This window comes from Neovison vison, chromosome 3 (genome assembly GCF_020171115.1).
Source record: "Neovison vison isolate M4711 chromosome 3, ASM_NN_V1, whole genome shotgun sequence".
Classification (NCBI taxonomy): Eukaryota; Metazoa; Chordata; class Mammalia; order Carnivora; family Mustelidae; genus Neogale; species Neogale vison.
In genome coordinates this window covers 18,092,652-18,109,584 of record NC_058093.1, presented here as the reverse complement: position 1 = coordinate 18,109,584, position 16,933 = coordinate 18,092,652, and the positions used below count along the sequence as shown (strand labels likewise).

Sequence of the window (16,933 nt, the reverse complement as noted above, 5' to 3'; positions counted from 1 at the left end):
AATAGTTCATACAAAATTATCCTATTCAAAATTAAAATAGCTTTGTGAGGAACCAGTATTGTCTGCTCTCTTGATTTTTTTTTTTTTTTAATTTCCCAGCCAGGAGTCATACCCACAGAGGCCCATTTCCTCCAATAGCAACCCTGCCAAGAACACTTCACGGAAGGAGTGAGCTTCAACTGAGCCATGGTGATGATTCGATTAAAAAAAAAAAAAAAAAGTACAGAAACTTCTAGGAGAGTGATGTGATTACAGTGATAAAGCAAAGAATAAAGGTAGGTTATTTTTTATTGCGTGGTTCACTGATGTACACCCAGTACCTCGAACAGGGACTAGATCACAGTAAGCTGAATCTGTTTAATGAATACGAATGACTTATTCATGAGCCTGAGTGACAAGACCAATCTGAAAGGAGCAAAGGATTCATGTTTGTTGAGAAGATGCGTAAATAAACCCACCTGTGGGTTTATTTTTCCTTTAGGATATAAGTGACAAGCCATAAAATTCACCCTTGTCAAAAGTCCAATGCAGTGGTTTTTAGTCCACTCACAGAGGTGTGCTACCATCACCACTAATTCCGGAATACTTTCATCACCTCAAAAGGAAATTCTGCACCCATGAGCAGTCATTTCCCACTCCTCCTCACCCCCAGCCCTGGAAACCGTACCCGATTTGCCTATTCTGGACATTTTCAACAAAAGGAATCATACAATATATGGTCCTTTGTGACTGGCTTCTCTGATTAGCATATTGTTTACAAGGTTTATCCATGTTGTATCATGTACTTCCTTACTTGTTATGACTGAATAATATTCCCTTGTATGGATATATCACATCTTATTTATACATCAATTGATGGCCATTTGGATTGTTTCCACTTTTTTGAATAATTACGAATAATGCTGCTATGAACATCTATGTACAAGTTTTTGCTTAAACATATGTTGGATACCTGCCCAGGAGTAGAACACCTGGGTCATAAGGTAACTGTATGCTTAACTTTTTGAGGAACTGCCAAAGCGTTTTCGAAGCAGTTCCGCCATTTTACATTTCCTACCAGAAGTCTGTGAGGGTTCTAGTTCCCCACATCCTCACTAGCACTTACTGTTGTCTGTTGTTCAGATTAACAGGCATCCTGGAGCATGTGAGGAGGTGGCCACACAAGTTTAAAACCAAATAAGAGAGTGACCCAGGACTGAAACAGATTAAAGCTTCACCTTCATTTCTGCTAGTACTATACCAAAGGAGACGATCAGCTGAGAATCCTGCAGGCCTGCTAATGTTGCACCCTGCGTTGGCTACATTGACCCACCCGAGGACAGACAACATGGAACGAGAACCACCCCCAACATCACACACACATCAGGCTGCCCCTGTGCAACTTAGATTACAGAAGAGTACAGAGAACGTGCTCTTCCTGTAGGAGGTGGATCTCATAAAAGAAGGGTATAAGAACAACAACACAAACATACCCAACTCCTTCCCATCAGTTAAGTGGCTCTTCCTTCCCGAGAGAAAGTGAGCAAGGGGACAGGAAGAAGCCAAAGTGAGAAAACAGAGCTGAGAACGGGCATTTTCCCTGCCCAATAATGATAAAGAGGAATAAAGTAGAGGGAAGTGGGGATGGGAGCATAGCATCTATCCGTTCAGTTTCCCCCTGATGGCCAGCTGAGACTTCTTTTCATAAGCAGAACTGAAACCAAAGTACTAGTAAGCAGTCCAAGTTATTGGTTCATCTCAAAGGAACTTAATAGAAATGATTTAAGTTGAAAGGGATTTTTACACTGTCCTATTGATACCTAGGTCATTTATACAAGAACTAAAATACCAAAAATTAACTCATTTTTAATAGGTTCATCAACAAAGTCAACAAGTCACCAAAGTTGTTTCATTGCATGCTGTGTGCAGAGCACCATGTTGGAACTCTAACAAAAGCAACTGCTCTGCAGAATGCAGAACAGAAGTCCTTCCACACTCATTCACTGATACCTGGCCCCTGTCCTATATTGATTACTTAATTCATTGACCTCTCCAGTTCCTATCTTTGCTTCACAAGGAAAGAAGTCCTTCTAACCCACTTTCAGCCAATAAAAATAAAAGCCTAAGACACTGGCCTCTCTTGGGAAGACTTGGGAACTAGATAGGGGCTTGGTGGTGGTAAAGAGGGAAAACTTTGACAAGCTTCTTCAAAGTGTGGACTCATCATTCTGTTTGAAACTAATTCTCAGGATACTTTAAATATCTGCACTTAATGTTAAAGCCAAATAGGCCCGGAATAATTCTTTTCCTCTCTAATGAATAACACAGTGTGTGTGCACGTACTTTTGTCTAAGCAGTGTGAAATCTCTGGAGGATAGGCTGCACACTGGGTTGAACAGGTTTAATTAGCCTAAGCATCCTTACACGTTAATTTCCTTCACTGGTACTCTGTACAAAGATTTTGCTAACGTGGAAGGCAATCTGAAGTTTAAAAAAAAAGGTTTTACAAAATATGTGTGTAATGGTAGGAAGAGTGTGGATCTAAACAAACTTTCAGAAAGAAAAACTACCAATATGTACCAAACCCTTTAAAGTACCAATTCTTTGACTCAGAAAAATCCCATTCTCAGAATTAATCCTTAAGCAATTATTAAAGATGTGTTCAAAATGCATCAGGAGGGGCACCCAGGTGGCTCAGGCCGTTGGGTGTCCCACTTTTGGTTTCGGCTCAGGCCACGATCTCAGGGTCATGAAATCGAATCCCACATCAACTCTGTGAAGTCTGCTTCAGATTCTCTCTCCTTCTCCTTCTGCCCCTCCCCAACCTCCCCCGCGCCCTTGCTCTCAAACTAATTAATTGATTAATTAAATCTTTTTTAAAAAATGTATCAGGAAGGCCTTTCCTTGCACTTTCATTATTTGTATAGTAAAAGACTGGAAGCAATCTAATGTCTATTACTATGGGGTTTTAAAATAAATTATAGCAAATGAATAGGAAAGGCTATTATGCATTTTTAGAAATAAAAGCTTAGCAGATTGTTTAAGACATTTTAAAATGCTCATAATGTTACTAGGTTAAAAAATTTCTGCTTCAACATAATGTGCACCATGTCATCTTGGTTTTGAGGGGCGTATACACAAATACAGACGCATATAAAACAGACTGCTACCATGAATTCATTATATATGAAGCAGTAAGTTTGGGTCTATGACCTGTTTGGAGAAAATGAGGCATAAGTAAGGGAAAAACAATGAACACAAGAACAAACTACAATAAACACTTCCTTTGCCATAGCTGAAATACCTTTTGTTTTAAATTCTAGTTGTAACTGATAGAGGAGTTTTGATGGGCCTTATATAAGGCTTCCTTCTGGGACCTCAAATGACCTCTGCAGGCCAATTAGCTATTCTGCTTCTAAAAACAAAAACAAAAACAAAACAAAACAAAACCAAAAAAACGGACTGAATTTGTTAGTGAGAAGTTTGACTCAGGTTACTGAGGCCCGCAAAGGTGACTCCTTTGCTGAGTCCGTCAAATTCTCATGCCATCGCCCCTCCTCGAGACTCGTGATTCAGCCTCTGCAGTGCTCAGGGCACTGGCGCGGCGGACTGAAGCTTTGGTTTGTGCAAATGCCAGAAAGCACCGTTCCCAGGCCTGATTTCGCCATTTCTGCTCATTTTCCACAGCATTCACGTTTAGGCAGCTTCAACAACCCCCAAGACCTAGCCTGAGGGAAGAACCGATAGAAGAGTAAGGATAATATCTGACGTTCTGAACCTGTGGCGTACAGTTCCAAGGTTTAAAACACGCACCGAATTACAAATGTGCCCACTGTTAACTGGACAGTTACAAATCCTGAGAAATCCCATAACCCCCTGGGCAGTATTTACCATGAAGGCCACCCATAAATATTTGGCAAGAAGCTATCCCCCTGAAAAATCCTAGTGCTCTGTGCTACACAGCCCAGCAAACCCACACATGAAAGGCCCACTTCTGTGCCCATACTCACTAGCAACATAGGAAAAAAAAAGCAACGTTTCCCATTATATTTTGTGCCCCTGTTTGCTCTCCTGTGCCCGTGGTATTTGTTCCATGGACCCTGCGTAGGCTCAGTGGCACTCTGTGGACGTCCTACAAATCAGACTCTCTGAATGTAGCCATCCTAAGGATTTTCATTCTGACAGGCAGAGTTCACTGTCTTCCTTACATGCAAATAATTTATTTGCATCTAAACCCACTGGTTCCTAACTGACACTCAGTTAAGAGAATAGTTAATCTCCATGGAAGGAAATCAAGTATCCAATTAGCTTTCTATGACAATGCATGGTGGGCTTAAGCAAGTTTATTGGCCCTCTCTCTCTGCCTCAATGTCTTCCTTCCTTTGCATAACACAAATCATAATATCCATCTCCCAGAACTCTGGTGAAGATTAAGAACAATGTTCCTGAATCTCCCTTCCCCCACCTGTCCCCTGTCCTTCCTGGACACCAAAGTCTCTCAGACTAAACAGCCATTCGAGTCTCATCATTCAGACTCTATGACCAGGAGCTGGTGATCTCCTACTTGAAGGTATTGCTATGGAGTTATAAAGCTCTTTATATCTTTCATTTACAGAAGATACTGTATGTATAACCAAAACAATAAACATTACTTCATTGACCTGAATATACAGACTCTCTAACGCGATCCTGAACATTTATAAATTTTAATAAGTTTCTCCTAAACTTATTTTAAATTTAAAATAGGACCATAGTACAAGAGAACAGTTAATTTTATTGAGAGAGACATCAAAACAAAGCAGTGTGCAATGAAGAATTCTACGAGCAAGTATGTTTATGCTACAGGATTTCCAGATGTTCTTAACTGTACCTTGGAGTGCTGTGGCTTCCCATTTTCGTAGTGGATCTCCACATAATCAGAAGACAGCAAACCACTACAGGGGAAAGAAAATAGAGTGATTTTATCATCCAAGACACTTAGAGGTTTTAAAAATAATCAGCTCAGTAGATGTTGCCCGGGGCGTATAGACCACAGAGCGGCCTTCCAAGGCAAGCACAAATGGGTTCTCATCAAGAGCCCTACACGTTCTCCAATAACAAATCAGGCCTGTTAAACAAATTATGACTCTCTGAGAAAAATACAAAAATATAGACACTATAAGGGTGAACTCTGTTTATACACATTATGTATCATTTGACTGATAGGTTAATTAATATGGAACCAACGGAAAAGGCAGGCAGGGAAAGGAGGAGACAGACCCTATAAAAATCCCACAATTATGCTCTAAGTAACTTGAATCTCAAAAACATTATCACTGAGGAAAAGAACAGCATAAAGGCCAGACAGTAAATATTTTAGGCTTTTTGGGCTACATGGACTCTGCCACGACTTCCCAACTCTAGACACAGACACAGGTGGTACAAGCAAACGAGTGAAACTGTGTTCCGGTTCCAGTTAAGACTTCATTTATGGACACCGAAATTTGAATTTCACCTAATATTCATGTGTCATGACATTTTTTTCTTCTTCGATTTTTTCAACCATTTAAAAATGTAAAACACACTCTTAGCTTGAGGACTATGCAAAACCAGGTATGCTCGGTTTGGCCTGGGGGCCACAGTTTGCCAACCCCTGGAATAAAACAATATTTAAATCAGACAAAGTCGGCATGAAAGCCTAGCCCAGCCCCTCCTTAGTGCTGTGATCATAGGCCAGTTACCAAACTCGGATTTTACTTGAGTCAAAGAAAGGCGACAGAGAGCATGAATCTCATGGGACATTGGAGGCAACATGAAAGCACAGGCCAGGCATAGCCCAGAACTCGGCACTAAGTCCGTGCTCAGCAATGAGAATGAGGCGCCACTGCTTTTATTTTAACTCAATTTCTCCAGACACATTTCTCCCTATACAATGTGGAGAATGCTATGAGCCTTGGAAAGAGCGGGCAACTACTGGGGCATCTGAGTTGCTGTTGGGCTCTGCCACTAGAAATAGTGATGACAAACGGTAAGTCCCATGTGTTGAACATTTACTAGGTCGCAGGCACTGTGTAGGGACTAGAAAGAGGTTAACTCATTTCATCCTAATGGTAAGAGGAGGACAAAAGTAGGTTCTACTTTGTATGAGCCAGATGTGTGCCCTAAATTTAGGCCTCCACGTCCTCTTTTGCAAAAGGATGGGCTGGAGAAGATGACTCCTTGGGTCCCTTCCTGCTCTGACATTCTAGTTTCTCCACTTCTGCCTAAGTGTAGGTTTTCTTGTTAGGAAATCTTGACACTACTGCTTTAGCAGAAGTATGGAAGAACTCATCATTTTGAGAGCTGCATCTGATGCAGGTCTAACATGCTCCAGTGAGGAAGGCTGGAGGCGGCTTGGGGCCAGTCAGCAGAGGCGGAGATGCATGCGCACCTCCGGCATGGTCTCCTGCACCAGCTGAAGGTCAAGCTTTACAACACACAAGTAAGGCAGATGCTGGCACCTTGGACAACTTCTTCTATGGAAATTACTCATCAAATATATGTCTACTGATGTTTCTACATCTGAAACTGAATTGTGGTGCATCTACTCATTTTAAAAATCTAAGTAATAGTCCAAGTAACGACAATTCTTAACTCTATATACTTGAAAATACTTGATAGGGTACAGAAACGTCTCTTTTTTCCTAGTTAATTAAGTCAGCAACTAGCACTGTGAATAGACATAAACAGGGCTGTTGATGGTAATATTTCTCTGAGGAACACTTCCACAACACCAAGGCAGAGAGAGGTTTCACTAACTACCTTCTAATTACCTCTCTCTACAGGTAATTCATGATTTTCAAAATTCTCAACCACACAATCACTGGTGTATGTCTAAGAGTTGAAAACAAATTTATTTGCTTGTGATGACAAGGACATATAATAGCTTTCTAATCATTAATTGCCAAATCTGATAAAGGTCACTTTAATTATCCTACTTACGCCTTTTAAAGGGCTTCCCTTCACCAACCGCCAACCATGGACATGACTGTTTCTAACATATGCTGCATTTGAAGATGTCTTAAAGAAGAAAAACAGCGACTCTTCCAGTCATGTGTGACAGACACTGAGCTGGACATAACACTGTATGCTCCTTCACCTGACCATTCCACTCTCCACCTCCTATAAAACACCACCACCTTGGGCGCCTGGGTGGCTCAGTGGGTTGGAGCCTCTGCCTTCAGCTCAGGTCGTGATCCCAGGGTCCTGGGATCAAGCCCCGCATTGGGCTCTCTGCTTGGCGGGGAGCCTGCTCCCCGCGCCGACCCCCGCCCCCCGCCTGCCTGTCTGCTTACTTGTGATCTCTGTCTGTCAAATAAATAAAATCTTTAAAAAAAACAAAACAAAACAAAACATCACCTTCCCCATTTGCTCCAGCCTTTCCTCCAGTCTGACCATGGCACTCCCTCCCTTAACACTTTTGCTGTCACTCACCACAACATCCCAAAACCTGGCATAATCCCTAGCGCAAAGCAAGCAATTAATAAACACCCACCAAGTGTGCAAACATCTACTAACATCTACTGTGTGCTGGGATGAAGAACACAACTTTCTGAAACTGAAACTAAGCCAAATCAGCACACATGTATGAGATTGGTCATCTCATTCTAAAGCACTCTAAAGTACTATTTGTAATCTCCCTGAAAGTGAATTAATAACAAAATGTAACCTAATTAACTATAGTAGTCTTAAAGAATTATGAAATGAGATCTTTCAGTGACAGACAAGTAACAGTGGAAAGAAGAGTTATTTATGCAAGTAGTGTGTCTCTGGCCCCACCCAGAGGGGAAGGAGTAAGTAATCTCCATCTCTGGATGCCTAAGGATGGGTTGTCTGGCAATCTCTGCTTGCAGATGCTCTTCAAGGCCTTCCCCCACCTCTGTTTCTACTGGTTGCTCCAGAAGAACTTCCTGTTGCAAATGCTAATCTATCTGGCAATTGTGGTCCCAAGCATAAGATCAAGTTGCTCTGCTGATCAGCCAACTGGGTGCCTGACCACCTCTAGAAACCGATAAAATGTTTTGGAACACCCTAAATTCTGAAATAAACATCCTTTTTCCAATCATTTAAGTACCAAAAAGCTATTACAGGGCTACTACAATGCTTCTCGTCCTAGTTATCTGGTGAAAGGGGTGATTTTGGAAGTAAAGGAATAACTGTAGGATGGAAATTCAAAGCAAGGTAGAAGAGAGAGGAAGACCTGGAGTCAGGAAATTCTCTTGAACCCCCCCACCCGCTGCACTTGATGGTGAATCCGTATCACTGAGGTACAGTGAAAAGAACATGAATTCTAGAGTCAGACTAAATGTGATTTTACTCAAATATGAAGAACAACGGTAAACACTTTGAAGATCCTGAACTCTAAGAGCAAGAGAATGTAAGACTATTAAAACGTGGCAAGGGAGCCGAGAATCAAACCAAGGAAGGGAGCTGTGCTAGAAACGATGCTATGCAGCTACCATATCCTACTTTGCTTTCCCCTTCTTAGCACGGTAAGACTACATTTCAAAGCTTCTCCAGCAGTGAGGTTAAGGCCAAGAGATTGAATTAAGGCTCATAAGATATGGTGGGAAGCAATGTCTACCCTTCTAGTGTGGACATTATACTCCATGCATGATTATCCAAGCCCTCTCTTCCATGGCAACTCTGGAAGCCCCGTGCCCCAGATGGCAGCCTAGGTTCCTACCTCAAGATCTGGAGAAGAACTTCTCAGGAAAACCACTCAACTTGTATTGGACCATAAGGTGGGTAAGAGATAAAATTCTATAGTGTTAAATCTCAGATTTCATCTTCATTACAGAGACATGGTTTCAACTACCCTAACTCCAAGCTTTATCACAAAGAAGAATTTAGAAATTTAATATTCAAAGAATTTCAGAATCATAGCAGATATACAAAGAAAGCCACCACAAGATCTAAGCATTGGAAATTCACACAAAGAGAGAAATATGCTTTGGGGAGATTTTTTCCTATATAAATAAATATACGTATATTTATATATATGTATATACATAAATAATTTGTTGGAGTCCTCAAGTTTGAAATTTACGTGTCTCACGAAAATAAGCCTACAAATAGCCAAGTGGTCAAAACTCCCAAAGGTTTGTATCTTCCACTTAGACTCATTATGGAGAAGCCAACCATCCTAGTAACCGGGAAAAGTTACTTAACAGGAATCCCTTATGACTAAAAATCTTATTAACCAAAAAGGGTGGATGACTCCTAGGTTGTTTTTGGGGGGGGGGAGAGTTTGGTTTTTTGTTTTGTTTTGAAAATAATTTGAATCTCTTCCTTTAAAGAAAGAATGGTACGCTTTCTTTTGGGTAACCCTGTCATGAAAGGCTGAATAGGCTAAATCAACCAAACTGTTTGATTAGATAAAGGTCAGGGCCTTGGGCTATGAGGGAAATGCTAGGAAAGACAAAGGCTGGACCACAAGGACACTATCTGGTCTACAGGAGTTCAAAGGCATTTACTTTCTTATAAAAAAAAGTCAAACTATCAGTCTCGAGAAGCGTACATCTGAAATCCACATTCCCTGAAACTGAAAGACACTGAAATTTGTTGAATCCTCACAGTTCATACCCCTGACTAAAAAACTGGGTTACTAGGAGCAGAATGAGCTCTTCTAAAAGGACCTAGAGGCCAACAGGGCATCAGTAGATCTAAGGAAAAGTTGAGAACAATAGTAGCAAGCACCAAGGTTTACCAACTGAGTGGTCATATAATTTGTCATCCAAATCTGGCCATTTTGGCTCGTTAATAATTATGCCAGGACAACAGATGTAAAACCAAGAAGTTCTTGGACATATGGTTACCCTACCTCAAAGTCAAATTTTAGGTATGTACATCAAGTTCTATATGGAAAGTCAGGCTAGTCTATGAAATGAACATTATCCTAAAGCTGAGATGCTACTAAGCAAGCAGTCTGTGAGTATGTCTCCTTCTCCTGTTGCTTTTGGCCTCTGTGATTATGTTTATAAGGCCAACATTTTAGGGCAACCTTGGGTAGTGCCATTGGGTTCCGTCTCTGAGTGCGTAATATCAGGAGAGAGCCAGCAATCGGAGTGGTGGAAGTCAGGAAGGTACAAATCCACATTCACCACAGCACCCTGGGCTTGTCAGATCTCGACCAGCCATGCTTCTTGTCACGCGAGGTCTTCATTCTTAAGAGTGCGATAGCACAAATATTTTAATTCAGTCCTTAGTAAGCAAACCCAGAAGTTACTTCCATGTGTGTTCAAGACTGGGATTGGCACAGAAGCCAACATTTATATGAACAAAGAGTAAAAAACTGTGTGTAGAAAAACAAGACAGCCACTAATGTCTAGTTCCGTAATGTATGTTCACTCATCTGATTATCATCTGTTTGGCAAGGCTTAGCTTCTCAGTGTTGCGAGCGCTGATCATGCCCAGGGACCCCCTGACAGATCTACCTGAGAAGTCTCCTGCTGCCCTCTCCACCCGGTCTCATTCATTCATTTAATAACCAACGCTGGTCACTATGGAGATGAGCACCTTCATGGGGCTTCAAGCACAATAGCATTGCACAATGAAGCACCCTGCCTGTTCCCTCTTTACACTAGAAGCTTCTCTCTTCTCCTTTTATATACATACATATTTTTAATTCATCAAATAATTACTATAACTTGTAATGAAGAGAGACACAGAATTTAAACTCAGTACATTCATACAAGCGTTAAGTTTGTAACCTTGTAATTATCCTCTGTCCTTATGTTGCTTTCCTTTTTTGAAAACAATAGGCTTAAAAGTCAAATGGTTTTTCAATAGCCACTTTTCTCAGGGTTTAGGAAAAAATTAATCATCCCACCTAAAATAATTTTTATACCGAAAGTGTTTCAGCTAGAAAATATATAATCCTTTGAATGTAAACAATACAATAAGACTTTTAAGCTGTGCTGAAAGATTGGACGCATGAAGAGGTTGGAATTTAAAAGAGTAGAAATGATATGTTAAGTGGGTAAAAGTAATTACAGATTGAATAGAAGCTTTGTGTTAAGTCAAACAAAGACAGCCTGCCAGGCAAGGGCTGGGAATGTGGGCATATTTCATAGGAGGGGGGCTGCAGGTGGGGAAAACTCCTAGCAGAAGCAGGATGCAGGGGTGTAAACCTCTTTGAGGGTCACAACAGGAATTTAATGAGTTTCTAAGTCACATAAGAGGTTGCGGCCAAAATTTTAATGTGGAGGCGCTCTTGCATCTCTTAGGTGATGGGCCCGTGCACCATAATACTTACCTAATATAACAGGGAACAGCATGGGCAGGACTACAAGTTAGCAGACACGGAAGCAGACAAAGGAGAAGCCAGGAGAGAAAGGAGGAATGAACTTGAGATGTAAACGCTGATGACCACCGCCCAAGCTGGCTTGATCGACCAATAAGAGTAGCCAATTAAGAGTTCCCTTCTAAGGAGATGGCATCGACAGATATCTTTAATTAGATAAAAATTAATTTTTCCTCCTTTGCTTTGAAGTCAGACCATATGAAGGGGCTAACACGTTCCGAGGTGTGGCTGCCAATATTTCTGCAAGTATAGACCAGTGATTCTGAGATTCTTCCATAATAGAGTCCCAAGTATTCTCACATACATGGTTTTACCCCCATATGTCATTAAAAAAAAAAGTTTTTTTAAACACCGGGAAAACTGAATCCAAATAAAAATGGCACACCTTTTCATACCTCTTGAACACGATTACACGTAACTGAAATGCTTTGATGCGTAATTTAAGCTAATGATGTATACTACAGTGTGCTGAATATTGCTAATGCAAGTTCTCTTCCAACATGCCCCACACTTCTTTTTATAGCTATTAAACATGGCATCACACGCAGTGAAATCGTGCAGAATGGGTATGGACCTGTGATCCGCCTTGCCTTCCTGTAACCTTGTCCAGGACAGAAAGCGTCCAATTCCTGCCATGTCCTAAGATAAGAACTCCCCGCTTCTTCCATTTTTCAGTTTATCAGAAAAACTGCACATCCGTTTACACAGTGTTCCATTCTTTCCAAGTATGCATGAAATGGTCAAAAGAATAAAAAAGAAACTAACAGAAAATCTACCAGAAATAATAGGCATTAAATAAGGTACCTAGTCACAAGATTAGAATGCAAAAATAAAATACCCAGTTTTATGTGCACCAGCAAAAATCAACTAGAAATAGTCTGGGGGAGGAGATTCTACCAATAATGAAAAGAGAAATGAATTTCATATATGTGTTATGCCTGTAGATATACAGACATACATGTATATATGCATAGATGTACATATACTCAATAACTTTAATGTTAATTCAATGCAAGATCCAGTAAATTTTTGTAACTTGACAAAATTATTCCATAGTTCATCTTAAAGAACAAATGCTTATGACTACCCAAACATTTTTCTTAAAAAGGGAGTTAAGTTACAATAGGATATTATTATTTTATTTATATTACAATTATAATAACCAAGATACAGAGCACTGACCTGATTATACAGATGGCCCGAATGGGAGAGAAGGAATTCACGTTTATATAAAAATAATGGCATTTTAAGTTGGTTAAAAAAAAAAAAGAATAAAGAATAAATATGCACAGGACAAGTGACTTAACATTTTTGGGAATGTTAAATCCCTAATCATATCTTACACCAAAGTAAAAATATATACATTAAAGATTTATATTTTTTAAAAGAAAGTTACAAAAATACAGTTGAATGTTAGGAATGAAAGGCCTTTTTAAGCATGATATTAAGACCAGAAATTATAAAGAACAACAGACAGGACTATAAAAAAATTTTTAAACTTCCATGAGTTAAAAAATACCACAAAATTTCAAGAAAAACTAAGAAAAAAAACATATGTAAAACATGAAAAACAAAGGATTGCCATCCTTTACATAAGGAGCCAAAATTAAAACCACGTAAAAACAGATAAACAACTCAATAGAAAATGGGCAAAGGATGTGGGCAGGCAATTAACAAAACAGAATGTGCAAAATGCAGTTCACAGAAAAAGAAAACAAGAAATACTAATGGTTCTCAATTATATACAATTGCACTAGTAATAAAAGACCTGTAAATTAAAACGACCATAAGAGACCAATTTTTCCCATCAGTTTAGAAAGTAAAAATGAATAATAACAGCCAGAGCTGGCAAGAGTTAGAAAAACGAGCACTCTACGCATTACTGTTGGGAATGTGTTATTAGTGTATCTTGCTGGGGACAATTTGGCAACAGCTATCAAAGTCCTAAAAACACACTCACCATTTAAATCCGTAAGTTTTTATAATCTCCTAAGTGCTACTTAGTTAAAGGTTTCCTGAGGAAATAACTAAATAAGAGCACACACACACACACACAGAGAAACACACACACACACACACACACACACACACGCATGCGCAGGGATTCCCTGAAGATGATGTAGGTATGAGCTGGTTTTTTTATATGTGGTTTTAGAGACAATTAGAAAGATGTTTACAACATTGTTCAGTGAAAAAAGCAAATAAATGAGTATTATTATGTTTGGTAACTTTTTAAAAATATGTTTTATTTACAGAAAGCAAAAAGTCTGCAAAGATAGACACTCAAATAGAACAGTGAGCTATTGTTTTCTGGGGAACTTTGGACGGTTTTTATTTTCTTTCTTTGGCTCACCCATGAATTCCTGGGTTTTTAACCTTGAATATATATTACCTTTTAATATAAGAAGCCACAGTACAAGCTATATTTTTTTTTTTAAAGAAGAGGAACACAGTGCCTTTAGGAAGAATTTAATGAAGGGCTCATTTTAGGCTCGGGACAGGAAAGGAATCACAGCAGCTGGCAAGGCCACCAGCCACCATGTGGGGAATATCGGCTGGGCTTTCTGCCTCTGTCCCGCGACTCAGTGCTCCCACTGTTCTGTGAACAACTGGGGGTTATTCATGCTAGACCAACTGCGTGAAAACACAAGGGGGGGGGGACCCAGTCCTTACCCTGGAGGTGTTTATCATCTCATACCTAAAATAAGACAAAGCCACAGGTAGCCTGGGATGAATAAAAAAGCATCAAGCGGCCCCCACCCCCAAGGAGGAAATTCATTTCAACACTGATGATCAGGAAATTTTCAGTAAGAAAGCAAGGCCAAGGCAGCTTCCTTACCCAATAGGGTCAGGGAAACAGAGGCAGGAAAGAGCAGGTCATACAGACAGAGGGACCAGGCCATGCAGACAGGGAGGCATATTCTGCTGAAAGTCCAGCTGGACTAGGGCATCCATCATGGAAGAGTTTGGGCCCAGGAAGGACACCGGGTTCAGCAAGGAGCTGTGACCTGGGGAAGAAGGGCACGCTAGAATCGGGAACGCAGCACTTTGGAGGCCAAACTCGGTTTTCTGTCGGAACGGAAAGCACACGGGACATTCTGTGTCCTCAGAAGCTGCAAAGACTGTAGGGCCTGGGAAGGGCTGAATACAGATAAGGTTCTTTTACTGGGTCAATTAGAGCCATCTGCAAAGTAATTAATGTTAGCAGCAGGAGAGAACAGCAAAAGCCCAGCAGAAACGCTAAGAAAAGACCTTCCACAGATGAAAACCTGCAGCCTTAACTTTCCTTCACTCATTCAATTAATGGCTGAAGACCGAGGGAGAAACAAATAAAACAGGCGGGGGACAACTAAAGGTTTCACAAAGACTCTGTGATTTTTACCTAAATGTTTCCATTTCTTTAAATGGTTTTACTGTAAATTGTAGCTGTTTGTCCTATCCAATAGCTTGTGCGAACTCGCAATTTTATGTTCTTTTAATAGTTCAAGGAATAACATGGAGGATATTAGGAGATGGAGAGGAGAAGGGAGTTGGGGGAAATTGGAGGGGGAGACAAACCATGAGAGACTGTGGACTCTGAGAGACAGTCTGAGGGTTTTGGAGGGGTGGGGGGGTGGGGGGGTTGGGTGACCCTGGTGGTGGGTATTATGGAGGGCACGTAATGCATGGAGCACTGGGTGTGGTGCCTAAACAATGAATTCTGGAACACTGAAAAACATTTAAAAAATAAAAATTAAAAGAATTACAAATAAAGAAATAGTTCAATAAGATTTTTGTAGAAGAGCCACAGTTATCTTTCCTATGCTTTCTTCCTCTTCCTGCTCTGTCTAGGAGGAGTCTAACCCTTTGTCTCGCTGGTGCTGCTCTATCCTGAGGCTGGATGGTGTGGGCTGGCCAGACTGAGCCTCAAGGCCACAGAGCAGGTCCCACGGGACAGACTGACAACAGGGCTGCAGGGTCCTCCCTATAAAGGAAAAGTATTTGAAACTGTCATCCTAGATTTCTCTGTACTAAGCTGGAAACAACATTCTATGCAATAGTGGATCCTTCATACATAATATAAAGGGGATGTTTAGAGATCATAACCATAGCCTTTCCTAAATAGTACATGCTTTAAAGAAACTATCACAACGTAGCACCTAGAAACATACTTCTGCAGTAATATCAAACCAAGATGGCAGAAAAGAACACAGAACAGGGGCGCCTGAGTAGTCAGTGGGTTAAGCATCTGCCTTCAACTCGGGTCATGATCCCAGAACCAAGCCCCGCATTGGGCTATCTGCTCAGTAGGGAGCCTGCTTCTTCCCTCTCTCTCTCTGCCTGCTTCTGCCTACTTGTGATCTCTCTGTCAAATGCATAAATAAGATCTTTAAAAAAAAAAAAAAAAAGAACACAGAATGGCAACAAGAGGAGGAAAACAAGAACTTTTTAAGGGTTTCTTCAAGTACAAAATGACTAGTATACAAAATAGCACCCATTTTTAAAATTACCTCTTAAAAAAACAATCTTCAAATTCATCCCATACTTCATGGCATCAAAAAATGACCCTCTGGACCTTTGATTGTTTAAAAAAAAAAAAAAATCATGAGTTCCTAAGGTCCAACTAATGGATCTGGCCAGAGAATTTTTCATACTTCCAAACTATATGCCATTTTGACATAATAGTGAGATAATGGGCCTCTGAGGAGTATAGAATTTACCAGAAAAACTATTTGTAGCTTCTGTGGAAAGGGGATTCCACCCAACTGGTGTAGACTTTCAGATTCAGTGTAAGTCACTGTAGTGCTAACTTGGCCTTTTTCACTTTGCTCAGGGTTCTACCCTGAGTTATGAAAGAATGCCTGAACTATACAAGCCCAGATGTATGTATTGTAGACTGAATTAACGTCAATGAATGAACGAGTAAGTAAATAGGAATCCAGAGATCCAGTTCCTAGCCTGACTCTGACACTGACTGTCTCTGAGACCTTGGAGAAGTTCCTAATATTGTGGAACTACTGGGTGAGTTTTCTTACAAAAAAACAAGAATGTTGGGTTATAGGATTCCTAAGGATTCTTCCGAATTTAAAGTAGTGATGTGAGTATGACTGCCATCATCTTCTACCCTAAAAATATACCTGTGCTAAGCTGGGAGTTGGGGGTCATTAACGCACGCGTCTCATCTATGCGGTACACACTGTGAAATAACCAGCTGCCACGCACTGGGAGGACTTCGGCCAACATTTTCAAGAATGATGCTAGAAGAAAAGTTCCACCCATATTCCATACTGTAAAAAACCTCTTCACAGTTTTATTGTTAATTCTACATGTTCCTATGTACCTCAGCCAAAAAAGAACAAACACCTCAATTTCCAAGATGTAAAGAGATAAACTTCTCTACAGATTAGATTAGTAATGAATAAAAAAACTTTCCCATAGAAACTAATCTAAGAGCTGATATTTAAGAAGCTGAAGCTGTATCTGTGTTAACACCAACCTATTTAAGTGGTGTGCCAAAATTCAGATAATAATTACAAAACCATTACTTAATTGTAACTAAAAAAACCTCAAAGTCATACTAACATGCTTTGTTGTAAAGATACTGAAAAACCGGGGCACCTGGGTGGCTCAGCGGGTTAAAGCCTCTGCCTT

The 16,933-nt window shown here is 40.3% G+C and overlaps 1 protein-coding gene across 3 annotated transcripts in view; it reads right to left on the bottom strand.

Annotated features, from left to right (window-relative positions):
* ADAM23 (ADAM metallopeptidase domain 23) overlaps nt 1-16,933 on the bottom strand; it is a 166,581-nt gene that overhangs the window by 76,173 nt on the left and 73,475 nt on the right. For all 3 annotated transcript variants that reach the window (XM_044241418.1, XM_044241419.1, XM_044241420.1), the window contains exon 4: nt 4,850-4,913. In XM_044241418.1, the coding sequence (XP_044097353.1) occupies nt 4,850-4,913 (64 nt within the window). The remainder of the gene's footprint in view (nt 1-4,849; nt 4,914-16,933) is intronic.